A 27647-nucleotide genomic window follows, 5' to 3' on the forward strand; every position below is an offset into this window, starting at 1 on the left:
CAGCTATTAATGGGCTTGTTTAAATAATCTTTGATGTCTTTGACACTATCTTTGAAACTATAGGCACTCTTTTTTTGCTTAAATTATTCTCCTAGCTTTCCTCAAGGAAAACCAAAGCCAAATGTCATTCCCATCATATGTAATGATATCTTGAGGCAGATTATAAGCGTCGCCTGGAGTGCTGCTGTGTTCAAAGTTCTGTAGAAAAGAGTGTCGCAAAATTGCAAACTGAGTGCAAAGCAGACAATGAGCATTCAGTTTCGGCATGCTTGGTAAACAAATTAGTGTCATAGTGTGAATGCTTTCAGAAAGACGGCTTCAATAATCACTGTTTAAGCATTCGGGAAAAAAATCCGTCTGACTAGTGGGAGGTGTTTAATCTAACAGGTGCACACTGATAAAACCGAACACGGCATAAACTTCAGTCTGGAAAATAAAAAGAAAAGCAGAAATGAGAAATTATGCACATAATTTATTTTCATTTTCATTCAACATCGCAATGCAAAAAGGAACACTGCTAAGCAGAGTTGTATTGAATGTAGGATCGCTTACTGGTCTTTGCTAATACACATAAATAACTTTTAATTAATAACATGAGTATTACAATAAACATTACAATATAAATGCCTAAATTTAGAATATTAACAGTCCTTTGTTACACATGTACAATCCCATTTTTCCTCTCATGAAACAAATGGAATAGAGACACAGAGATTGGCAAATAGCCATACAGTTTACTCAGATTAATCGAGAAAAACAAAATTCCAAGTATATTTTTGATGGTTAGGTCAGTGATAGCCTTAATCCTCCTACATGTCTCAAACACTTAACAAAAATAGTTCGGAAATGAACTTAGATCAGAATCTATTGTAACCCCAAAACCTACTGATGTGAACAACATCAAATCCACATTATTTTAGAATTGAATAGCTTGAGAAACAAGAAGTATACTGTAGCTAAGGAGTAAAATACAAATTGCACATGTCATATTCTTTGGAGTTATGATTCACCGCAGTTTGCATATTTGGGCTATTTCATATGTCATACTTAATCCCTCGTAAATTTCAGGAATCCAGTACACCTATAGCATCCCAAAAAGCCATAAAATCTATCAGCAAATAAACAAGGATACATGTAGGCGTTTGGCACATCTTATTATTATTATGTAAACAAAGGAAATCATTTTTAAGTGGATCTGTTTGTTTCTCTGTACAAGAATGTTCAGGTGGCACGAGTCCAGGTATCCTCAGTGGAAAATGTCTCTGCAGGATTTGACTGGTTTGATTGGCCGTGCTGTTACGTTTACACCCAGGAGTCCAGTGGTGGAGGTTTGTTATCCATGAGGCCCACAGCAGGCCTGCCAGCTCTGATGAAGTGCTTTCTTTCACTTATCGCCTAGGCCGATTTGCATGAGAAAAACAAGCCACAAGAAAGAAATCCTTCAAAACAAAATTCTGTAACCAAGTTTCAATCTGCTAATCCTACATGCTGTAGCAGTTACTCTGTTAAATTACAGTAAAATGGCAGATATATTTGTCAGTTTTCAGCTGCAACCGTTTGTTTTGTTTTTTTCAGTGCACTGACTGCATAAAGCACCGTTCACACAAGTAGCCCAGCCCACAGCCCAGAAGGCTTCCAGGCATCACATGACAGAAAGTGCACACGAGAATGCAAATGTCTGGTGCTGAGATCTCAAACATTAGCACGTCTTTAACCTGTCAGCTACCTAATAATAAAAAATAATGTGATATTGGAGTGTGCCAATGTGCAATTACTGCAGACATATTTTATATTGTCACGTGGTCAGCCTCCTGAATGGTCTATGCAAACGGCCGATTGAGCACAAACAGCATTTCAAAGAGTATGAATGTCCATGAAGCTGTGTGTTACATGTGAGAAAGGACAACTATATAAACTATCCTGATGAGATTCTTCCTAAAATGTCCAAAGTGCATTTGTGAAAGTTTCTTACTGTAAAAGAAAAATGACTGCACTGTGCTCTGTTGAATACAAGATTTACTGTAAGGTGCTGTAAACTGGTTGGTTGTCATATATTGTTCCTACTGTAATCTCCATAAACAGTTTATCACAATAAAACTGACTGTGTGCACCTGACTCGAGTAACCTGAATTTATTTTCGTGTCTTTTTTCAAACTATGATGATATATCCTTCTCTTTTTCGCTTTATTAAACATTTCATCAGCTACCCTGAGAATGAGAGCAGGGCTCAAAGACATAACATTCGCATAACTGATTTAATAACTGATTAGTAACTACAGGACTCACATAGTTCTCAAAAAATGGAAAAACCGAACCTGCATCCAGAGCAAGGTTTTAATAATGCTTTTTTCTTTAAAGCATCAGAAAAGCATTAAATGAAAGCATTAAAATGAGTAGAACTTAAACATTTAGGCTTTGTGCACTGTTATCCTGTAAAGATGCACAGCCCAGTATCATTTAAAGCTCTTCTTCGGATGTTAGCTGCCTTTTGTTCTGTTCTCTGTCAGATAGATCAAACTTCAATAACGTTGATGTCGGGGCTCTGGGGTGGCCAATCCACGACTGATAGGGTGTCATTGTTGTTGTTTTTCTATGCACGTATGTGTTTTTACTGCGTTGCGAGTGTGTTGGCTAGATGAAACCGAAATTTCCAATTCAGAGTTGAGACTCCATAACTTCTGTTTCCACTGACTTTCAGGCAACTGTTTCTGTTTCCCCAACTACTTTTCTGTAGTTGGGAAATACTTCATTGTTTCCCTTCCTTAAGAAAAGCATCCTGACAGTTATCCTTCCATAGAGACCATTTCTGATGAAGGGCCAAATAAAAACCTTGTGAAAATGGTCAGGTACAAGGACTGGACTAGAAACGAGTGAGAAAGCAGCCAATGTCCAAAGAAAAACTATGAAGGCCCTTCGGAAAGCCCAGAGAACTATTGCTCAAGACCCCTGTGGCTCTTTGGAAGCAAAATATAATGAAATTAACAGGTTACTCAAGACTTCTGCACAATACTACATCTATTTAGCACCAGAAGGGTCCAAGCAAAGTCAGTGTTAAATGTTAAAAAGCCGGATTACCTGAAGAGTGTCTCTTTCCACAACAATGGGCGCCTTTCCATCTCCAATTCTATCATTTGGCTCCAAGCTTGAATAAACATCTGCAAGAGAAAAATCCTATTATATCAATAGTATCATTTCTTGAAACTGATACTGATCAGCTTCGTTTTGCATCTCCAGTGACAGCTGTAATCATTATGGTGCTGTGAGCATTATAATAACACCATCTATCCATTTTATTCCACTCCAGGGTCACTGAGGGGCTCGAGCCTCTCCCAGTAGTAACAAGGACAAGGCTATTACACAAACACTAGAATTTAACCTCACCTTAGACATTTTGGGGGCCACTAAAGTGAAGATAATTGCACACTTAGACATGATGATGTGATAATAAGAGTTTATGAGTAGCCTAAAAATCTATAACCATTAATCAGACACGTTTTCAGTCAGTGTGTGGCAGTCTTAATCTAAAAAAATCCCATCTTAAATGCATAAATCTTCACTCAACAGGATTTTTTTTACTAATAAGCAATTAAGATAAACTATATTCATGTCAATTTCTATGCATGTTATTCATTTATTTAGTATGTGTTTAGGGGGGGGGGGGCACATACACGCTAAAAGGTGTGTAACTTTTACCTTACAAATTTGCTTTGTGCCATTTAAAACCAAAAAGCTCAGAGAAAAACATTTAAATGCAATCATTCACTGAGAAGATTGCCCAAAATCCTCCACCCTTCACCAACCCCTAAAGGATGTTTAAGTGGTGTTTATGTTTTGCAAAACAGCCCTGAGAGAGAACAGAGTAAACCTGTTTAAGGGGAAGCTAGAGGTCGCTCTTGACGTGGGAAAGTGGGTGTCCTTCTGAAATCAAATGTGACTGGTGATGCATGAGCCTGTCCTGCCTCCAGGAGAGACTGTTCAGGCTAATAAGCCGAGTCTGTGCACTGATAACCTTGGCGGCACATCACTGGTTTGGGGGCAGTGTTTAAGAAGAATGTAGTCCAGGACTGCGAATGTTATGTCTTTGTCCGTGACATGAGAAGAACCTCAGTGTGTTTGACAGCTTTTTTACTCCCAGAGCTAGAGGACACTTTTCTCATTTAGATGATGATTTAATAAAAATTCACTGAAGGAATGCACGCTGCAATTTTCTGACCTTGAGTTTTGTCCATGAGAGGCAAAGTGATGTCATCACTTCCTTGCTTTCCGCTCTTGGGTTTTTTTGGCACTCCGGTAGTTGTGGGCTTTGAAAGACGACAAATGTAACATTACTGGATGACAGATGGTTTGCTTTTTGTGATGTTCTAATTTTATAAAGTGGCACGACACTGAAATCCTCTGCTAAGTGGCTTAAAGCTTACTATAAACACTGCTTTTCTGCATATAAATCAAGGCCAAAAATACACTCTCAACCTTTCTTTCTTTACTTTTTTTCCACACAGATCTTCTTGTTTCTTCCTTATAACTATTTGGCAGCATGCATTGCCATGTGTAAAAAGGTCTGAATGATCATGCTTGTGTTAAAATCAATCTTTTATTGAAGTTTTAAATTGGCACAAAATCAACACAGATACCTTAAAGTGGCTCTTGTTCCAGCCGGCTTTGTTCAGAGTGTTTCTCAAGTCCTTGTAGGCCCATATTGTCTGAAGCACATGGGAGGCTGCCTTTGTCTCCCGCGCTGATTGGCTGACAACGGATCATATTAGATATTGTATAAAATAAGCAGAGGAAATCTCTAAGACAGTAACGTCTCAATGATTAAACTCTAAATGCACTGGAACACGGCGAGACGATGCACTGAGGCAGAAGTCTAAGAAGATATTACGGCCAATAAAACTACGATGATACTATCTTTTTTCTGTTTTATCTATAAAAATGTTAGTTGATCAGCCTTTTTTTATTATTTAAGCTTATATATTTAAAAATGTGTAGATGTATAAGATTCGGTTTTTAACCTTGACTTATTGATGGCCACCAGCTTCTGCACAGCATGACCCTGAATGAGCAGCCGCGCGTTCTCTGGGTTATCTGTGATGATCTCGTGAATCGTGTTCAGTATGGACACCACCGTATCCCCCTCGAGATTCTTCGCTGGATGCTGCTGCCCACACGGCAGATTACCGACGAGGTCCCTCAGAGCATAGTTCCCTGCAACCAGAGACAGACAAAGATGAAAATGTTAGCTCGGCTATGCGAATAGAGCCAAACGTATACAGGCGTTAGAAACCTGTACCTATTAAATCTTTGTTTCTTCTGTCCATAGCCAGGTTGCGAAGAGCAATGGCCACAGCTCGCACAGCTTTGTCCACGTCTGAGCGCAGGAGCTCGACCAGAATAGGCAGACCTTTCTCTTTTCTCACTGTCGCCCGGATATAGCTGGACCACTTCAGATGGAAACACAGAAATGAAAAATAGCAGAGGGAAGACGTCGTGGTTTTTGATTGTTTGGTCAGTCTTAATTCTTAGCCCTCATAAACATGAAGCAATATTTTCCAGTGAAATTCCACTGAAATATAAAAAATAAATGTTTGTTTATTCAAATAATGACTGAATAAGGAAAATATGCTTGGTATAAACTGAATGGGTTTAACCAGATTTTTAAGTGTATAAATTTTGAAACTGTAAGGTAGAATACAGCTTTGGCTGCTCCCTTCACAAGGGGGTCACCACAGCGGGTAGCTCCACATACATGATTTGGCAAATGTTTTACACTGGATGCCCTTCCTGAAGGGATTTGCATCTCCAGCTGGGATCAACATGGTTAGGCGAATGTGCCAACCACTACACTGGTAAAATCTAAAAATAAATACATAAATGAATAAGAAATCCAATTATGCACTTTTATCTGCTCTCTTTTGACATGATTAGCTGTAAAAAAAAAAAAAAAAAAAAAAAAAAAAAAAGTCATTTTATTTTTGGAGTGGCCTTCTTCTTAAATGGTAGTGACATTCATGGTGCACTATATGTTACAAAGCACATTAGTTAGAAGACCTATGGACCCACTTGGGGGCGGGGGACACAGCGGCAAAAGCTATTTTGGATGCCGATGACACGGTCAGACTAGAGAGTAAGCTGCGTAATGATGTCGCCTGAAAAAACAAAGCCAACCAGTCAAGAAAAGAAAGCTTCGCATATCCCCAAGGAAGGACTTGAAGAGGTTGTCTCTTTTGATTGTGATTGCTGCAGTGATTGGAATAGAGGGTAAATCGATCGCTCCAGTTTAATTCACTTACGGTATTTCTTTAGGATAGAACTTTATTTTAAGCATCTTCTTCTCTTCTCCTAATACACGTGCATTTATTTAGTGACTTTGTAATCTTACTGACCACTCAAAGCATTTCAGACAGCAAGTCACGTTTGAAGCATTACAGTCACGCAGTACTTCATCTAACCCAGATCCACAGCACACAAATCAACCTAACATGCATGTCTTTGGAGCATGCACAATGGAGAGCAAACTCCACACAGAAAGGTTCCAGCTGGGATATGAACCAAGAGCTGTCTTGCTGCGAAGCGACAGTGCCAACCTCTTCAACACCCCTTTTTAAGGCTCTTCTTTAGCTATATTCTTTATAGCTTCTCTATAACAATAGAGAGTATAATCAAAGCAAGTGTCACATTAAAACTGCATTCATTTAAAGTTTAAACACTTCACAACAGCAACCCAGGTAGTTGTGCGTATAAGAGATAACTCTTCTATCTACTCACAGCCCAGTGTCCCGCAGCGAGGTTCTGCAGCGCTCCTGCAGCTGCCTCCAGGGTGTTGTGGTTGTGACTGCAGGTGAGAAGAGAGAGGTAAAGCCTCACCACCTCCGGCTGGTACAGCAGCTCCAACCCTTGAACACAAAGTCAGAGAAATATTACTCTAAAAAACAAAAAGAAGAAGAAGATCCCAAACCAGTTTGCAAATATATGTTTGTGTTCAAGACGTTTGTCTATGTAGGTCAGTTCAGGTCAGCAGGTTGGTAGGTCAGGGGCTAAATATATATTGTTTAATGGAAGAGTGTGGTAGAAAATTACTACTCCAGCTGACTCCCTACTGCAGAGACTTTTTTTTCTGTACTAAGCCAGGGGAGCGGAGGCTGCTGGATGCCTGACAAGTATAATAAAGCTGACCCTGAACCATAACATGCTTGTCATTCTGATTTGCATTCACAGACTGCAGCGTGGGAGGCATAAGCTGTTCTCTGATCTCTTTCCTAATGACAGCCAGATCCACATATACAGTATTCAAGCATACGGTACAATAGCGATTTCTGTTCTTTTCTCTTTTTTTTATCTTATACAATACCACATAAAGACATGTGGGTCATCCAGTGTTTTGAGCAAACGCCAGATAAAACGTTCAGTCTTTGAGTTGATGGGCTATTTTGTTTTAGTAATGAAATTTTCTACAAGTGGCACAGGTGCTGATGTGTGGCTTTGCATTTCAATGAATTCTCTTTGAGGCCATGCCAAAATCATGCTCGCACAGCAAATAATGTAACGCAGAAAGCAGGTACTGATGACTGATAATAATGATAGACAGTGGAAGTCCTTCTCAATACAGTTACCTTTCAGCTATTTACAGTAAGCCTGATGCAAAGGTACTCTACTTTTGTTGTATTTAAAGTGCAGTGTGAGGCTTATTACTGTATTATTGGATACCTTTCATTAGCTCTGTACATTTTGGCAAATCCAATGTACTGTATTTTCTGTCCATAAATCCATTTTTCCAACCTGCACATCACAGATACACACATGCACACAAACACCGGTTTTTAGTCAGAGATAATGTCAACAAATTGATCATGGTATCACAACATCACCGCTACGGAAAGATTCTGGAGGAATAAGCAGACTGACCTTGATTGAACCACTCTTCTGATTAATGTGATTTGAAGGGAAAGAAGAAAGAACAATGTCAGAACAATGTAATTATGCCGCAAAAACGGACACATCAGCAGAAAACACATGGCTCCTCCGTGTAGCGAGACACTGAGCAACTCATCAGGCTAATGTTTTGCTCACAGGGGTATTTGTCAGCTTTAGCATTGCTGAGAACCATAAAACTTTAAATCACTGTTAACTCAAACCCTAATGGTTCCCCATTAAGTTGTTTCCTTCTCCACAGAGTGCTGCAGCCTATTAATTCTCAGCAACATGTCTAATTTTTATTTAGGTATATAATGTTAAAAATAATGGTCCAGCCTTTGCTGTCCTTATTGTTGCATCAGTGGCATGGTGCAAAAATTGCATAACTGATGTAACAAAACATATCTAGGCGTTTTCCAATTTCTGAACCTTGCATTCCAGCCAAAAAGTAAAATCTATTATCAGCTCCTCTGTCTGCAGGAATATGAAATATTCAGACTCTGAGAGGCATAAAGGGATAATAAAGAAATGTGAGGCCTAACAGCAAAAAAGGCAAAACGAACGATCTGGTCAGAGATTACAGCTGTAAAGTGTAAACAAACAAAATGTATCCCGCTGAATATTAGTACAGAAAATGTGTGCCAAGCACTGAAAAGGGAGGAAGAAGAGAATAAACATTTTGATAGTAAACTGTCCATCCCTCATAAAATTACTGCGGATATGTTTTAGACATTTTCACCTTGTATACAGCATAGAGTCCTAGTTTTGAGTCACACGTGCTATGATGTATCTTACCAACCTTTGGGTCTTTTTCCTGAAAAACAGTCCGTTTCATTTTTCTTTGGATGCCCGATGGATCTCATGAGATGATTTCCGTGGGGCTCCTGAAATCGCTCCGCTCCGGGTATTTCTTTGTGAACGTGATAGGACAGGTTCCGAAGAATGCAGACGCAGTTCTCCACCGACTACGTGAAGAGCAGTGATGAAAGATTGCAGTTTAAAAAAGGATGTATAGAAAAATTATTCTTTAAATACCACATCAGAGACATTAGATTAGAGTCTCCTTATAAAAAGGAGAATTTTGAGAAAATCTCAAGAGCTTTGAAGAACCTCATCCATACCTAGATTTGATGACGTTTAATAACCGTCTGAATCTGGTGCTGTTTCCAATATTAACTTAAATTTGAGACTAAAGCAACTTGACTTTCAGTGGATTTTCTATTTCAAGTACTTTATAGTTAAAGTACTTCAATAAATATACTCACAAACCATCCCTAAACTCTAAAAGACAGAACATTTAAAAAAAATAAAATAAAAGCAGAACTTCCACTTAAACAGTAAGAGAGACTAAACACGGGTTTAATTAGAAAGACAGACACTAATAAAGCATTTTTTACCCCTAAACAATGAGCTCAAGTAATAAGCCAACATGACCGGGGTTTAAAGATTTTATGCTCCGGTCTCCCAATAGCAGGATCAGAGAAAAAAAAATCTGTGGCCCGGAGCAATACATCCCGATATACCCCATCCATCACCTGTCCACTGACACTGAAACGAACAAACTGAGAGCAACACAAACAGTTTTCCCTAAGTGGAATTTCTACAAACTGTTGTTTAGAGCAGCACTTGAAATCCCCCTTGTTAAGTTTTATGGGCATTTCATAAAGAGGGGTATTTATACCCATGGTGTACTTGTTGTGCTGTGCAGGTTCAAAATAACTCAAAATACTTTACTAACTGTAATAGTCAAGTAGTAGATAAATATTTTATAAATGAACACTATAGATAGCTATGTTTATTCTACTGCTAAAAGTCATGAAAAGTCGTTTTAAAAGGAAAAGGGCATAGAATTTAAAAGTCAAAATTATGCGGCTAAAACTGTACAAAGATTGGGAGAGCTGTGGAAAAAATAGTTCAATATTTAGTTACATTTCTTGGGTACATGGCTGAGACGTTTAGGTTCTGTGTCCAAATGGTGGAGTAAATGTGAAGTTTACCAAACTGGCCCAAGCACTGACAGGTCAGCTGGGTAAAATGAATTGCAACAATACTAAAGGCCATTTTAAATAAGTTTGGAGCATGACTCGTAGTGTTGAAGAGTTACTGAAGTTCATCTGTCGGGCACGTTTGTTGGGCATGTCCAGTACATCTTTTCATCCCAAGAGCGATACAAGCAATTAATCATTCCATCAAGTGACTCCCACAGACCTGTTTGGATTCACAATTATAAGTACCTCACTACTTTGTTAAAGGGTTGATAAACAGTGGTTGATAAAAATGTATATGACTGTATAGTAGAGGTGTAAGTAGCTATAGGGGTTATTAAGGTAAAAAACTATATGGTGTATAAACATGCAGTCAGTGATAATGTCACAAATATGCAGCTACACTGTTGTATATTAGGAGTCACCAGCATCACCAGTTATGATGTCACAATTTTAAGCATGGTTACATTTCTCTGCAGCTTTGAGAAATAATTGTCATCATTAGAAGCTACATTTAGATTTTTATTTATTCTTAAACTTGAAATAAGAGTAGTGACTGCAGCGACCTTATTGTCTGTGTCCTTGTTGACAACAGCTGACTGAAGGGCATGAAGGAGCGCAGCCACCAACCCCTCACACTCTCTCAGTCTCTGTCGAGCCTCGGCCCCATCTGAGCTGACGTTCCTGCAGAAACAACTTTGTTTGCAAAGCTGCACAAACTCCATCACAAGTGAGCTTTTACCGGCTGTTTGTCATATGTTCCACAACGGCCGGCAGGGTTACCTCAGACACCCAGAGGTGTTCTTGAAGACTGTGGTCCACTCGGCGCTCTGCAGTTTCGAGGGGTCTACTAAGTCTCTCTTCCAGCCTGAGTGTGGGATGATGATTTCATCAGTCAGTGTTTGAAGTCCGTGGTTGATTACCATCATCTTTAGTGGCTCGTGTGATGAGAGGTTCCACAGGGTGCCTGCAGTGATAGAATACAATTATGAATAAAGAATAAAGTTGAAGAAGTAGCTTTAAAAAAAATCAGCAATACCTGTCACTAACTCTTTGACCTCCATGCTGCTGGTCTTCCTCAACAGCCTAACTAAAGCTTGGATTCCATCACAGTTCTTGATGGCCATCTTATTATTGTGGTCTTTCCCGAAAGATATGTTGCGCAGTGCACCGCAGGCCTTGCGGTGGACTTCTGCCTTAGGATGGTCTAATAGTCCCACCAGAATTGGCACTCCATTCAGGTGGCGGACCTCTTGCTTTATTCGGTCATTCTCATAACACAGGTGCTGCAGATAGGCTGCTGCGTTGGACTTGACCGGGTCCATTGGGTGGCTGAGCATGGAGATCACCTCATGCAGGTTGGGATCTCTCCAACGCGGGTCTCTTCGGATACTGTCCAGGCTGACCATGCTGCTTCGTTTGTGGGGTAACTGCAGGGTCTGCGCTCGACACATGGCCTGAAAGAAAGGATTCAGGTTCCCCTCCAGCTGTGCCATGAAGGCGTCGTCGTAGCCACTTCTATAGAGACAGATTTACACACACACATTCATGTGTGTATCAGGATTGATAAAAAATACATCTCATTTATCAAGTCATCTGGAACATGTGTTTACTTCCTTGCTAAAAGTGGAGATTATTAATAAGCGTTTTTTTAGCTAGTACCAGTACCAAAATTAGCCAGTAGCTGCTTACCTCTTCCTCTGTAGCTTAATAAACAATGTGCCTAAATTTGCTTGTGCCTTTTGATTGTGTAGTGGTCACAAATTTAAAACTTTAGCTTTTTTTTTTTCACCTTTGAACAAAAGCCAGGTTATCTCTTTGCTCCTGCATACAGAATTTATGCTTAGCTATGCTAACAATCACATAGCTTCAGACTCATAGTACTGTATGTGAGGTGCCATCTTTCGTCTGCATATTCTCAACAAGAAAGTGAACCATTTCCCAAAAACTATCATATTCTTTAAAATTCAACAGCCTTAATTAAGCAGATTCACATTACAATCACTGTGTCTAATAGATTGAGCTTCAGTAAATTTACAAGTGTTGTATCTTTGGTAAACAGTTCTGTCTGTCTGCGCGAGCGAAGGAAAAGCTTCTGGCAGCCAATAACAGGTGAAACCTCCTTATTTATCAACTTTGCAGCAGGCTGCCATCACCGATTGATACCAGCTGCTACTTAACTGCTGTCCATCTGTCTTTCTATTATCCAGGCTGACTCGAGACTGGAGCAAAGACAGAATCTGGATGTTTGTGCAGGTAAATAATTTAGTATATAGTATTATCATTGATAAAAGATTAGATGTACATATTTAAAATGTTAGGTTGTGAGATTTATAATATTTTTTTCGGAAATTGTCAGGAATTTTTCTAGAAAACGTGTCAATAACCTTTTGCTTTAATCATGCTAGAAAAACTAATCAGTTGTAGTGTGGATATATGCTTGCTATGAATGTCAAAGGTCAACTGGCTTTTCAGATTAGCTTCAGTTTGTAGAGGCCATTTGTAAAAGGTGAACTCTTTACCAGAGACCTTCTTGATATTTCAATAAACCAAACTGCTCCTTCACCTCCGACTAGCCCCTCCTCAAAACACACACATAAATTGCCCTAAATAAACTCACTCCACACCAAACCCGCTCAACTGCTTCACTTAAGAATGTCCTGTTAAATCTTCACCTCTATAGTGTAGAGACTGACTGACAAACCAACACGAACATATTACAAATTACAAATTCTCCCCTCAAATTATCTACATAAGGACTGATCTGTATTTGTCCCCATCTGTAGGCCACAATGCAAAAATAGAAACACACTGTGGGATCCGTAACATGTCATCTAATGTATCATTACCTACCTGGTTCTCGAGGGCTCCCTGAGAAGCTCCATGGTGGTGATTGGCCTAAACTGGTGGATTCCCCCCAGTGTTGGGTAATTTAGAGGTGGGTGGTTGGTCTTCATATCCACAGGGTTTTCTCCCCGTTCACTGTGGCCGTCCTGTTCTGGCTGGCTGCTCAGGCCTGCAGAGGCGTAGCTGTCTCTGAGGAAGGGTAAGGTGTAGTGAGCCCCTGACTGGAAGTTTTTGGCGGACCAGTAGCCATGGAGGTTAATTCGGGACAGGCTTCCATATCCTGCACATAAGTCACCACCGATACCTCTGTAGGCATCAGGTAGGGCGTACACTGCGCTCTGACTGTCTGGGTTAGCTGACTGAGGCTCAGAAGGCTGCACTATCAGCTGGGGTTGTGGGGGTGCCATGGTAGTGCTGATGGTTGTTGTGGTTGGTGTAACAGCCTCAGAGGGCTGAGTGCTTGTTTCAGGAGTAGGTTGTTCAGTGGTAGCGTCATCTCGAACCACTGATGGTGATGTGAGATCAGGTGAGGCTGATGTCTGCAGGTTCTCCTGCTGTATCTCTGTAGATTCTTGGGTCTCACTCGTGGCCTTTTCACCCTCTTGTTCCACAGCCTTGGACTCCTACAAAGATAGACGCGGCTGTTATCCCAGTCTTTTCAGAATCTGTGTTAATCTTCCCACTTTTCTCTCTTTCCTTTTAATCCCAGAAAACTGATGTTTACAGTGACATCGGGAGGTATTTGGTCTGGATGTACTGCAGTTGCACAAAATTGTTTCTGTTACCTGCAGTGTGTTAATCATTTTGTTTTTAACTCTACGGCATATCCCATTTCTTATAGTGATGATCAATCATCATCTTTTTAGCACATCCCTGGCTTAGTGAGCCTACAGTAAATAATGACTTCTTTGTTTCTGCCAAAGGATAATGAATTCCCCTTATTTGAAAATGAGTTCAGATTGGAATCCAGCAAAAGAAGTTGAGGCCCAGCCACTGTTTGGAAGCAGAGTCAATTGCTGGAAATTTAATTGTCTGGTGTAGTAAATTGATTTTTACTTTAACTCTTGGATTGTACAGTGTACGATAACTTATTGTCAAATTAAACTAACCATATTCAATTCAATGACCAATGATTAATACACCTTTTAAGTCTGTGGACTTGCCAATCAATCAAAATCTACATTAACAAGGTGCATTAAGTTACCAGGTGGTGGCAAAGTGTGACCTTAAAGTCATTAACCTCAGTGTCTGTCTGCTGTGGGGTGTCGGTTTCTGTGGAGCTTTCATTGGTCGAGGTCATCACAGAGGCAATGGAAGTGGGCGTGTCCAGTTCGTCACTGGCTGATGGGTTATCCAGAGCTCCTTCTTTGGCTTCCTGGGACAAAGACAGTGGAGGAGGCCCCTCTGCACTCTGCTCCTAAATAATTTAAAAAAAAGAACCACGTAAAGCTTTGTCAGTGATCACATTAATGGTGTGTATTGTGTACAACCCGACCCAATCAATTAGTCAGCTTTACTAGGAAATGCATTGATTAATATGAAAAATGGGGGAAAAATACATAACATTATTCAGAAAAAGTAATTTAGAATAGGTTTTGTGAAACAGTTTGTCCAGCAGCACATGCAGCAGTGTATCAACACAGCTGAGCAGATGATGGTGGGGAGCCAGGCAGTGGCTGTTTTATGAATTGTTAAACAATTGCCCATCATTTTGCTTTGTCACTATACTAACTATAGCGCATTCTATCTTTATATATAGTTGTGGTCAAAAGCTTAAATACACTCATCATAGACAAATGTCATGCTAAAAAAACAAGAATTAAGTGCAGAAGTTTCTGTGGAATCCATAAAGGTTAAAATCATACATACTTGCCAATCAATCAAAAGTATGTACTACAGTGCAACTGTAGTACATCCAGACCAAATTGTCCTTAATAAGGCTACGTTCACACTGCAGGCGAAAGCGCATCAAATCCGATTTTTTGACCCTATGCGACCCATATCCGATCATGCTATGACAGTGTGAACGGCGCAAATCCGATATTTTCAAATCCGATCTGGGTCACTTTCGTATGTGGTACTGAATCCGATACATATCCGATGTTTTAGAAAGCGACTGCTGTTTGAACGGTCAAGTCGCATTAAATCCGCCTTTTACGTCACCGACACAAGACTGAAGCCAATTATCAGCGCCAGAGAAGCGCCCGAGAAGACATCGCGAACGCTTCCTGGCCATCCAGTGTGGATGTCAGTGAAACTGTTGGGAAGACAACGTAAACATTTTATTTGTACTGTATAATCTGCAGATTCTGACAGAAATCTACAGCTATCCTTTGAAGCACCGCTCCTCTCTTAAACGGCAATAAGGATCATTATTAGGTTATTTACATTATTATGTAAATAACAAAATAACTTAAAGCAAAAATTGGGAAACGTGAAGACCGAAGTCTTTATATTAAGGGCCATCAGTCAAACAATACTGTTGCTCTGGGTCTAAACAGAGCGCGTTGTGTGTGACATCTTCTTTTGCGCATGCGGGCCGCTTTGAGCGTTCACACTAGAGAGCGTTTGCTGTCGCATTTTATTTGTAGTGTGAACGAGCAGACAAAAAAATCGGATTTGATCAAAAAATCGGAATTGAGCATTAAGACCTGCAGTGTGAACGTAGCCTAAGTTGCACTTCAACCAGATGCTTTTGGCAGCTAACGACAAGCTTCTGGGATCGTTCTAGGTGGATATTTGATCACTCTCTTCTTGGCAGAATTGTGTTAGAATTCATTTACAGTGGGGCAAAAAAGTATTTAGTCAGCCACCGATTGTGCAAGTTCCCCCACCTAAAATGATGACAGAGGTCAGTAATTTGCACCAGAGGTACACTTCAACTGTGAGAGACAGAATGTGAAAAAAAAAATATCCATGAATCCACATGGTAGGATTTGTAAAGAATTTATTCGTAAATTAGGGTGGAAAATAAGTATTTGGTCACCTCAAACAAGGAAAATCTCTGGCTCTCACAGACCTGTAACGTCTTCTGTAAGAAGCTTTTCTGTCCCCCACCCGTTACCTGTATGAATGGCACCTGTTTGAACTCATCATCATCAGTATAAAAGACACCTGTCCACAGCCTCAAACAGTCAGACTCCAAACTCCGCCATGGCCAAGACCAAAGAGCTTTCGAAGGACACCAGGAAAAGTATTGTAGACCTGCACCAGACTGGGAAGAGTGAATCTACAATAGGCAAGCAGCTTGGTGTGAAAAAATCAACTGTGGGAGCAATCATCAGAAAATGGAAGACATACAAGACCACTGATAATCTCCCTCGATCTGGGGCTCCACGCAAGATCTCATCCCGTGGGGTCAAAATGATCATGAGAACGGTGAGCAAAGATCCCAGAACCACACGGGGGGACCTGGTGAATGACCTGCAGAGAGCTGGGACCAAAGTAACAAAGGTCACCATCAGTAACACACTACAACGGCAGGGAATCAAATCCCGCAGTGCCAGACGTGTTCCGCTGCTGAAGCCAGTGCATGTCCAGGCCCGTCTGAAGTTTGCCAGAGAGCACATGGATGATACAGCAGAGGATTGGGAGAATGTCATGTGGTCAGATGAAACCAAAGTAGAACTTTTTGGTATAAACTCAACTCGTCGTGTTTGGAGGAAGAAGAATACTGAGTTGCATCCCAAGAACACCATACCTACTGTGAAGCATGGGGGTGGAAACATCATGCTATGGGGCTGTTTTTCTACCAAGGGGACAGGACGCCTGATCCGTGTTAAGGACAGAATGAATGGGGCCATGTATCGTGAGATTTTGAGCCAAAACCTCCTTCCATCAGTGAGAACTTTGAAGATGAAACGAGGCTGGGTCTTCCAACATGACAATGATCCAAAACACACCGCCCGGGCAACAAAGGAGTGGCTCCGTAAGAAGCATTTGAAAGTCCTGGAGTGGCCTAGCCAGTCTCCAGACCTCAACCCCATAGAAAATCTGTGGCGGGAGTTGAAAGTCCGTGTTGCTCGGCGACAGCCCCAAAACATCACTGCTCTCGAGAAGATCTGCATGGAGGAATGGGCCAAAATACCAGCTACTGTGTGTGCAAACCTGGTAAAGACCTATAGTAAACGTTTGACCTCTGTTATTGCCAACAAAGGTTATGTTACAAAGTATTGAGTTGTATTTTTGTTATTGACCAAATACTTATTTTCCACCCTAATTTACGAATAAATTCTTTACAAATCCTACCATGTGGATTCATGGATTTTTTTTTCACATTCTGTCTCTCACAGTTGAAGTGTACCTCTGGTGCAAATTACTGACCTCTGTCATCATTTTAGGTGGGGGAACTTGCACAATCGGTGGCTGACTAAATACTTTTTTGCCCCACTGTAAATTGTTTGGTCCAGCTTTCAAGCGTAGTCCATACATTTTTGTAGTTTCAAGTTAGGGTTTGAGTTTGTAATTCTTGGTCCTTTTTTAAGAATTTCCATATTTATGATTTGCTATGTTCTTGTAATGTTGTTTTGGATTATGTGCTGGAGTTTATAGTTTGTTTGTTTTTTTGGAAGGTTATATTTTGGTTCTTGAGTTCTAATTATCATGTCTTTCCTATGTCTTTTTGTCAGCTCTCCATCTTTAATCACTTGGTGTTTAGTACTTACTGTGGTTGGGTCCCTGGGCCTAGGACCCAGTGTTTTCAATGTTATCTTGTTTGTGCATTTCCTGTCTTATCTTTATATTGCTGTACCACCTGATTCTGTTCACCTGTGTCTTCTTTTTCTCATCTGTGTCTTCTCTCCCTAATTACCTTGTGTGTGTATATAAGCCCTCAGTTTTCCTTAGTTCCTTGTCGTGTCATACTGTTGTGTGTCCTCCACATCATTATTCCAATATCTGGACTCTAGCCATGTGAATTTCCTGCCTCAGCCCCAATAAAAGCTCCACTTTGTTTTAGTTAAGTCCTCGAAGTCTGCTTTCTCCACCTTCACACTCCTTATGACAGGTTGAGGTCAAGACTTTGACAAGGCTATTCCAGAGCTTTATGCTAACCTGCTCTATCTATTCCAAAGCCTGTTTTTTGGGAGGATCGTTTCCTGCTGGAACACCAAACTAAAGTGCTATTAGCTATCTAGCTGTTGGTTTAAGGTGAAGTTGAAGAATTTGGAGATAGTCCTAGTCCACTGGGATCAAAACTGTCCAACAGTATAAGGCTCTCACCACCATGTTTGTCAGCTAGTATCGTGTTTTTAGGTTTGAAAGCTTCATCTGTACTCCTCCAAATATACGTCTTGTCAAATAGCTCATCCATTGTCTCTTGACCATAAAACTTCACTTGAGTCTTGGCTATTCCTGAACATCTAACCAATTTCCTTAGATGGGTCTTCTTCCAGACCTTGGGAAAGTGGTGACACATCCAAATGTTTTAAGTACAATTGTCTGCACTAACGATCTTGGAATAAGCAGTTTTTTAGAAATGGCTCCTTCCTAACTTGCATAAATCTCCAGTTTTTCATCTTAGATCTTCACTGAGTTCCTTGGGATTTCTCATTGTTCTGATTATTGGTCAGTCCAGTGAGAGCTATCAAACAAATCATTTTTATGCTGGCAAAGAGAAACTCACTCATGAAAATCATGATCACTAATGAGAATTTAATAAGCCCTGGCCTTGTCCATTTAAAAGACTTAGAACCTTGTGCACTTGTGCAGCCTATTCTTGTATTGTAAAGTGATTAAAGATATGTGCTGTCATTCCACCCTGGAAAAGGAACAACTTGAAGATATCATTTAACACCCCAAATTATCATGACACTCATGCCCATGACGACAGTGTGTAGACGTCTGACCAAAATTCAACCGTATGCATAAGAATATATAGGATATATTTACATATACATATTTGATAGTATATAATTAAATCCAACTGCCTAAAATTGAGAAATATATTGCTGTCCATGCTCTAATGTACATAATTCTTACAATACATTAAAAGGGACATTGCAATTTAGTAAACAACATTATGATAGCATACTGTGTCATTAAAGCAATTGCACATAATAAGGAAGCTGCACTTAATGTTGGGTTGTGAGCAGAGTCAGTGATGAGAGCTCATCTCCTTTCAATTATCATGTAATTTATGTAATTCAAAACACAAACTGTGAATTCCTGATGAAAAATATACTCACTTTTTAAATTAGACTAATATAAATAATAATAATATAAGTCTGGAGGAAAAAAAACACAACAATCTCTCTGTGTATGAGCTTTTTTGTGAACTGTAATCTAATTGGGCAAAATGTCCACTGGGAAAACAATGACTCAAGCTGGTTCAGGGCAGTTCTGTCCATGATCATGCCCATCATGCACAAAAGAGAGAGAGAGAGAAAGTAAAAGAAACGTAGCGACATAATAAGGAACCCTAAAAGGAAGCCTTATATGCATACTAGAGTGCACAATACAGAATCAGTTGGCTTGTTTCTGCCATCTTGTAATCTAATCAAAAATATCTAGAATCCCTGGATATATGCATAATTGCTTTCTTACTTATGTGCACTGGAGTGTGCTTCCATTTGTTTTAGCTGTAATTCCTGAACTTTCACACTCAATTCCCGTTAAAATTGAGAAACTACTCCCCTTATTTAAACTGATAAAGTTATCAGCCAACTTTCTCGGCACTTGTGAAAACTTAAAACATTATGACTTCAGGGAGCTAAATTATCTTTCAATATTAAAAAAATATATATTTGACAGTAATTTTACAAGGAAGCTTTCAAAGACTAAGCAAAGAGAGTGCTGTGAAAAAGTATTTGCCCTTGATTTCTTAGTTTTTCGCATACTAGTCACACTCAAATGTTTCAGATCATCAGACTATTTTTATTATTAGACAAAGATAACCTGGGGAAACACAATCTAAAGAAACCAAAGAGCCGCTAGGAAACAAAGTCGTGACATCTATCAGTCTAGAAAGCGTTGCAAAGCCATTTCTAAGGCTTTGGGACTTCCCGAACCACCTAATCAAAGCCGTAATCAAAAAAATGGAAAAAACAAGTTATGAACTTTTCTAGGAGTGGCCAGCCTACCAAAATGACTCCAGGACAGCTCATCCAGGAGGTCACAGAAGAACCCAGAATAACATCTAGGCCTCGCTCACATTGGCTAAGTTCAGAGTTAACGATTCAGCAATAAGAAAGAGACTGAGGAAAAGTGGGATCCATGGAAGAGTTTCAAGGAGAAACCACTGCTGACCAAAAAGATCACAAAGGTTTGTCCCAAATTTTCCAAAAAACATCTTGATGATCCCCAAGACTGATTTGAAAATATTAAAAATAATATACAGTGATGGTCTAGGGCTGTGTTGGTGCTTCAGGATCTGGATAATATGCTATAATTGATGGACCCATGAATTTTTCTCTCTACCAGGAAATCCTGAAGGAGAATCACCAGCCATCAGTTCAAGAGCTTACTAAAGTTATTTTAGTCTAATGTTAATTAGACTAAATGTATTCTTAACTATTTTTTCTATGATATTCTGAATCTTGAAAGTGTGAGAAATATGCAGCAAATAAATAAATCAGAAAATGAGGAAGGGGGCAAAAAGCTTTTTTACAGCACTGTATATTTATTACTGCCCCATCTTCGGTGCTTGCAAACTGAAGTGGATGGGATAATGCTGAGTTCCCCAGAATTAAGTATGCATCAGATCAGCTCCACTGGCTGAAACATCATGCAGGTAATACTGGTTCCTCTGTGTTGTTAAAAACTGTATCTACCTTATTCACAATGTGTTAAGTAAGAATTTCTTGAAATGGCCCATTAGCAAAACTCTGAGCAGAGCGACACTGTAATGGCACTGTACGAGTCTCAGACAGTTAATTACTTAAAACAAATCGGTGAAACGTGGTTTAGCATCTCTGAGCCCTGAGCTGTGCTACTGCTCTGGTACAAAATGTGGATATTTCCATAATTTAATCTTGTTTATTTCAGGCAGAAGTTAAATTTCCTCTCCAATTTAACAAAACTGGTTTCATTAAGCAGAGTGGATTAATTATTGAACATCTTGGTCTGAGAAATAACTGGAGGAACTTTTTGACTGTAAACACATTTTCAGCTGACTTTAAACTTCACATTTATTTCAGTATGTGTCTGCAGAAATTTGATTAGCGGCTCTGCTCATTGTAATAAATGGCTAATGTACATCCTTGAGTCTTCAAGACCCTCTGAGTGAAGAGTTAAAATTATACAGGCAATAATGAAAGCGCCCAATCAAAACAGTAGAGTACAATTAAAATCTTTTATAATGAAGAAAATCATTCAACTGCATCATCAGTGAACCATCCTCAACAAGTCCTCCGACTAATCGAAATCAATTTTCCCCGTGATCACTCAACGGCACATGCACAATATACTGAGATAAAACAAAATAAACTGTTAAATCTCCCCAAGCTTTCCTCTTTCTGAGGCTGCGGCATTAAACTGAACAAGAGGCGAGAACTAAAACCCACTGCATTAAATCAGGCTGCAGTGAGCAGCTAACTGAATGTGTGGAGAGGGCGAAAGAGAGCCTGATTCGCTTTCAAACACCTCACCTCACAAGAGCCCCTCATATCCATGTGCAAAATGTGTCAGTGGGGAGTGGAGATGAAAGGGTCACCCAGGAGAAACTGGCAGTGAGGGGATGATCCTAGCCTGAACACCTCTGGGGGAGGCTGATTGGATATTGTTAGGCAGCATTAAATGAAGGCCTGGCCAAAAGACAGAAGGGGTACTACTGTCCTCTACAGAAGGCTTGATTAAGGATTTGCAGGATGTTAATAGGCTGGACAGTGGCCTGTGTGCTGTCTCTGTCTGATTCAAGCTCCAGGGAAGGCCAGGCCCCTGTGAGTCAAAGCTCATTTAAATAACTCACTGCACCATCACTAAGTATGCTCGCAGAGCCAAATAGGTCAAGATGATGATTCTGAATCCGACTGAGATTTAAAGGGGGAAAAAAACGAGTTATAGTATATAGATGTTAGGTGCAGTGGTGCAGGGACAGAATGACATGATTAGAATCTTGTTCCCATCAACTCTCAGAATCGAGGCCAGCAGCAGCAGCACTCAGGGTTTTATTTTGGGAGGAAGAGGCTGATCTAATGCTGACTAAGTTCAGATTTTGGTGACCAGCTCAAGGGCATGACAGACACAAGCCATGATTCAATCTGGTCTCAGGTCTATTTCAAAAAAAGAACAACAGGCATTCTTGATTGCATTTACATGTGAGGGTCAAAGTCATTTAGGAGTGATCAAACTGAGGTATAAATTTGCTTAAACAGACAGCTTGTCTTTATCCGAACGGAGGATTGAAACAGTAATGCTGCCACGGGATAATAAAACATGACATCAGCCTGCTGATGTCAGAAGACATTAGTCACAACTTTGTCACAACTCATCTGCCCTCTACTATCTGTTGAATCAGTGATGCTTAAGCGCAAATGTGCAGAATAATTGCACTGAAATGGCAGACGCTTTAATAAACTCCTCTTATTTGTGGCCAGTTTCCTGCAGAAGGGCCATTATGCAATGCATCATGTTTAAGCTTGATGTAGCCACGCTTCTCTGTTTGAAAGAAATACTGATTCAAAATGACAATCCAGAGTGAAAAAAATGGGGAGAGGAAATTCTTCCTCAACATTTCCATCAGAAGCCAGATTTCACTCCTGATCACAGGCTGATCCTCAAATAGTTAAATGCTGCATGGTCAGATTTAATGTCTCACTGATACAGTACATCATGGCAATGCACTTAGCAGTGTGCAGCATCACTCCCCCCCCCCCCCCCCGCCACCCCCCACACCCCTCAAGAGGAACAACCTTTCCTCTTAATGCAATCAGATATGATCCTCCTCATGATATTGCCAACAACAACAACAAAAAAGCATGCATGTTCACACGAGCACACTCACAAACATGCGCACACTTGATGAAGACCTTAGCGTCATGTCCCCATGCACGCAAGGAGACCGCACCGACCAGCAGCGAGAGGTAAGGAGGTGAAGCTACTGATGCCTCTTTCATTCATCATGACAGAGGCAGAATGCAAAGCTGTGGATTGCTACAGTTTTCTCTCTGCAGGAAGAAAAAAAACTGATGGGCAAAAAAAAAAAAAGAGGGAGGGTACAGAGCAAATAGAGCCATTCCACCACACACACTTACCTCTTTCACTTCAGCAGGCATTGCCAAACCTTTTCTGCTTCCCCACAAATGATGAACAAGATGCGTCCCCCAGTGAGACTTCTGTTTCTCTGCCTCTGCTGAATATTGCCTTGACTCTCTTTCAGCATCTGAGGCAGTTCAGACATGAGCAGCCATCCTTCCTCCCTGCTTGCACTAACACACGTCCGCGCACTCTCTCTCTCTCTCTCCCTCTCTCCCTCCCGCTCTCCCTCTCTCTGCCTCTATTACTCTTTCTCTCACAAACACACACTAGACGCACCATGCACACATTTGCTCAACACAGACGTTCCCTCGCATGCGCTCTCTCTCTCACACACACACACACAAATGCACGCACACATGCTCTGAGCAAGAATGAACGCGGGGCTCTCTCTCATTACTGCACTCCTCCTCTGATCTGTACTGCAGTTAATGTGTGTGCTATTAGCGAGGTGCTGAATCAACTGTGTGATGCCGAGCTTAGGTAAGTGCAGAGCCCCGCAATCCCTGTGCTCTCCCCAATATTTTCTGCCAGCTCTGGTCCAAGGAAACACGTGTACACACATGCACTCACACTTACAAGTGTGTATTATGCACACACATGCAGCTACACACCATTCCCTGTGGGCTCACAAGCTGATGCAGCTGGAGCAGAGCAGCCCGCACTAGTTCAGTACTATGTCACCCATGTGCAGCATAACAAGGAACAAGGGGGATTTGAGCAGTGGAGGGATGGTAGCATGGCTAAACACTGCATGCAGCACTGGACAGAGGAACAGGCTCCGTGATTAGTGAACTAAAAGATTAGCTCAGAAAAGTGAAACAAACAAATCAAGCCCCTTTTCACAGCCTATCACTGTCTGCCAGCAAAGCCACCCCATTCTTTACCTGCTCAATTCATTATCATTTAGTTTATATGCCCCCCCCCCTCCCCCCACAAAAAAAAAGAAAAAGCACACTAAAACAGCAGGTGAGGTAAATGCTGCACCTTTTTTAGGTGTCATCGCCATAAAATTTTGAGTTACTCATTGCAGATGTCCTTTGTGAATATCACAGCTGATCTGAGGCATAATCCACCACTCGACTAGATCATGATAAAGTCCTCTGTCTTACTTACTTTCTCAGATGAAAAAAAAAAAAAGCAGTCCAGGACATCTTCCAATTTTCCACCAGACCACTTGTACTGAGACAGCAGTAATTCACATAAAAAATGATTTGCTATCATCCACAGACCAGTGCTCTCCAGCTGTCTGTCTTATTGATTTAAGAGAACCCCTCGCTATCATTGATCTTTCATATTGCATAGTCTTTCACAGTCTACAGCTTGTCCTTCTCTAATCTAACACATCTGCATCTTTGAAGTGTGTTTCTTTTAACAGTAAGGCAATCATCCTTGCCTCGTTGTCATTTCACGTAATCCTTTGTTAGTGAAAAACCTGTCGTGTGCAATTTCATTTAAAATATACACATCAGTGGAGTATCTACTGAAATCACTCATGTGGCTCTTCCAGAGGAGCCTTCGTTTTTATGTCTCAGAGATCAACAGATTATGCTTAATACAACATTTTCATGAAATTTAAAAAAAAAAAGCAAAAGAAAATCAAAGCAACATCCATATATATATATATATATATATATATATATACATACACGTACATACATATATCCCTCTCATTTTTGTAAATATTTTGTTATATCTTTTAATGGGACAATATTGAATATATGACACTTTGATACAATGTAAAGCAGTCAGTGTGCAGCTTGTTTAACAGTGTAAATTTGGTGTCCCCTCTAAATAACTCAACACACAGCCATTACTGCCTAAACCGCTGTCAACAAAAGTGAGTACACCCCTTAGTGAAAATGCCCAAATTGTGCCCAATTAGCCATTTTCCCTCCTTCGTGTCATGTGACAAGTTAGTTTTACAAGGTCTCAGGTGTAAATGGGGAACAGGTGTGTTGAATTTGGTGTTATTGCTCTCACACACTCTCATACTGGTCTCTGGAAGTCTAACATGGCACATCATGGCAAAGAATTCTCTGAGGATCTGAAAAAAACAGAATTGTTACTCTACATAAAGATGGCCTAGGCTATAAGAAGTTTGCCAACACCCTGAAACTGAGCTGCAGCACGGTGGTCGAGACCATACAGCAGTTTAACGGGACAGGTTCCACTCAGAATAAACCTCGCCATGATCGACCAAAGAAGTTGAGTGCACGTGCTCAGTGTCATATCCAGAGGTTGTGTTTTGAAAATAGATGTATGAGTGCTGCCAGCATTGCTGCAGAGGTTGAAGATGTGGAGGGTCAGCCTGTCAGTGCTCAGACCGTACGCCACTCACTGCATCACATGGCTGTCCTCCAAGAAGGAAGCCTCTTCTAAAGATAATGCATAAGAAAGCCTGCAAACAGTTTGCTGAAGACAAGCAGACTAAGGACATGGATTACCTGTGGTCTGATGAGACCAAGACAAACCTATTTGGTTCAGATGGGTCAGGGGTGTGTGGCAGCAACCAGGTGAGGAGTACAAAGACAAGTGTGTCTTGCCTACAGTCAAGCACGGTGGTAGGATGTCATTGTTTGGGCTGCATGAGTGCTGCTGGCACTGGGGAGCTACAGTAAATTGAGGGAATGGATTTGTGGATGGCAACATGTACTGTGACATATTGAAGCAGAGCATGATCCCCTCCCTTCAGAAACCTGGCCACAGGACAGTATTCCAACATGATAACGACCCGAAACACGCCTCCATAAAGACCAGTGTCTTGCTAAATAAACTGAGGGTAAAGGTACTTGACTGCCCAAGCATGTCTCCAGACTTAAACCCTATTGAGCATCTGTGGGGCATCCTCAAATGGAAAGTGGGGGAGCGCAAGGTCTCTAACATCCACCAGCTCCATGATGTCATCAGGGAGGAGTGGAAGAGGATTCCAGTGGCACCCTGTGAAACTCTAGTGAACTCCATGCCCTTGTTGCCAATTTTTTTCCCCCTAAAATAATCTTCACTATCACTATCCACTGTAGATATGAAAACTATTACAGCTGTTGAGTCTGGATAGGAGTGCAAAGAGGCAGACTGATATAAACGTACAAGTCAATCAATGTGGATTTTGCAAAATCCATGAACAAAACTAAAGAAGTCCTACACACAGTTTAATAAAGTAAAGAACATAAAACCAAGTAAGCAAACAGAATGGTAACCATATGACAAGACAAATTCTCGGGGGAAGGACTATTTATACACATGAGATAATCAAGGAATTGAAATACTAAGGAATGAATGAGAATCAGAATCAAAATATTAAACAAAACTAAGAACCAAATAGTAAACAAAAATTCAAGCCATAAAAACACAAGATCCTGGTACCACGTCAGGGATCATGACAAAGAAAAGTATGGTGCAGGATTTCAGAGAGGGTTTGGTCACAAATCCAAACATGATTATTAGTCAGTTAGCAGATGGCGCAAAACTTTGTGAATGGGACGGAGATGGATTTTTTTAAAAGCTCACAAACCTAGAGAGTGCTCTTTAAACCAAACACCTATTAAATCTTAATCTTACATCTTGACCAAACCTTGTCTCAATTTGTTCCAGTTTGTTTAAAAAAAAACATGAATATATGCAGGCCTATTTCAAGTTATAAGTGACCTGATTTAATATTTGATACTGACAGATGAATTTGAGTTAGTGTGAGAGAATGACGCTGCTGAGCTCTTTAAATGTGAATTATGATGGATGAGGCCTTTTAATGTTTAAAATGAATTTGATGACATTTATTGACATTTACAAGGTTGTGAATTTTGGGAAATTACTTTGACTTTACTACACTTAAGGGTACAGAATGCCAGCTGTATTAATCTGTGAGCCAAGACTAATCTGTCTTTTTCTGTGGGCTTCTTTCCATATTTCAGATCTTAAACTTGCAACAGATTGCACATAAGCATTAAATAAGTCTAAACCGCAAATTTCACTCAAGGAGTTTTTTCTGTATTTTGTCTACAGGCTGAATAGAGAAATTGCTTCACTGCTGAATGACAGTAAGAGCTGCTGTGGCACAAAGAGTCTGTACCCACCTGATATACACACATCTTTTCAGTGTGACAGCATGTGTTGCCTGCAGGCTCCTTCATTTTTACTGAACTGCTTTTAACTTCCAGCCGTTAACTTCAGCCTGAATTAACCCTCCTACAGTGAACTCATTACTCAGTCCGTCCACTTAAGTGGCCTTTCTGGATTCAAACCCCAAGTGACCATTTACCCTCTCTCACCCATTTGAGCCTCAGCACACCAACTACCATAGACATTTTCAGTGTTTGGAGACCTTCCTCCGCTGGGTTTGCCACATGTTTAATCATCAGGTGTCATTCATCTACCATGACATTCATTTGAAAATAAGCACCAAATAAATATCCAGTACTACAGCAAAACATAATGACAGTAGCAGCAAAAGAAAAAAAAAGAGGATGAGGATGTAATAAATAAGCCACATCAGCTAAATAAATTAGTTTTCTCTGCTTTGACCCAGACAGCAAAGTCCAGCTCAAACATGTGCAGACGTCAATACTTCAGCAGCTGTTGATAAAACAGCACGTGGGGGTGTGAAATGGTGTTGCTGAAAGATTTCATGTGTAGGAAATAAATCACCTACTTAAGAATAACATCAAAATAAAAGTATTTCCTGTAGTCCAGGTACACTGAAAAGGGACATGAATT

General features: G+C 40.4%; 1 protein-coding gene across 3 annotated transcripts; it reads right to left on the bottom strand.

Moving 5' to 3' along the window:
* Nucleotides 1–459: 459 nt before the first annotated feature.
* On the bottom strand, nucleotides 460–23178 carry arvcfa (ARVCF delta catenin family member a). 3 transcript variants are annotated; one of them, XM_086300748.1, is made up of 16 exons: nucleotides 22934–23178; nucleotides 13984–14160; nucleotides 12750–13366; nucleotides 10936–11414; nucleotides 10680–10863; nucleotides 10463–10580; nucleotides 8711–8876; nucleotides 7903–7920; nucleotides 7705–7776; nucleotides 6766–6893; nucleotides 5291–5441; nucleotides 5013–5205; nucleotides 4632–4743; nucleotides 4214–4301; nucleotides 3076–3155; nucleotides 460–1395 (listed from the first exon to the last, which is right to left on the bottom strand). In XM_086300748.1, the coding sequence occupies exons 1-16, from the start codon at nucleotides 22952–22954 to the stop codon at nucleotides 1303–1305; spliced, it is 2697 nt and encodes an 898-aa protein (XP_086156874.1). In that variant the 5' UTR covers nucleotides 22955–23178; the 3' UTR covers nucleotides 460–1302. The 3 variants fall into 3 exon arrangements, with proteins under 3 accessions (XP_086156874.1, XP_086156876.1, XP_086156875.1); XM_086300750.1 differs by lacking the exon at nucleotides 22934–23178 and adding an exon at nucleotides 22709–22912; XM_086300749.1 differs by lacking the exon at nucleotides 7705–7776 and having other exon boundaries at nucleotides 22934–23177.
* Between the last annotated feature and the right edge of the window lie 4469 nt (nucleotides 23179–27647).

The sequence above is a fragment of the Aulonocara sp. 'chitande type north' Nkhata Bay genome, linkage group LG7 (assembly GCF_057382095.1).
Source record: "Aulonocara sp. 'chitande type north' Nkhata Bay isolate Kocher_YH1m ecotype deep benthic linkage group LG7, A_spYH_male_GT1.1, whole genome shotgun sequence".
In the NCBI taxonomy this organism is placed as follows: Eukaryota; Metazoa; Chordata; class Actinopteri; order Cichliformes; family Cichlidae; genus Aulonocara; species Aulonocara sp. 'chitande type north' Nkhata Bay.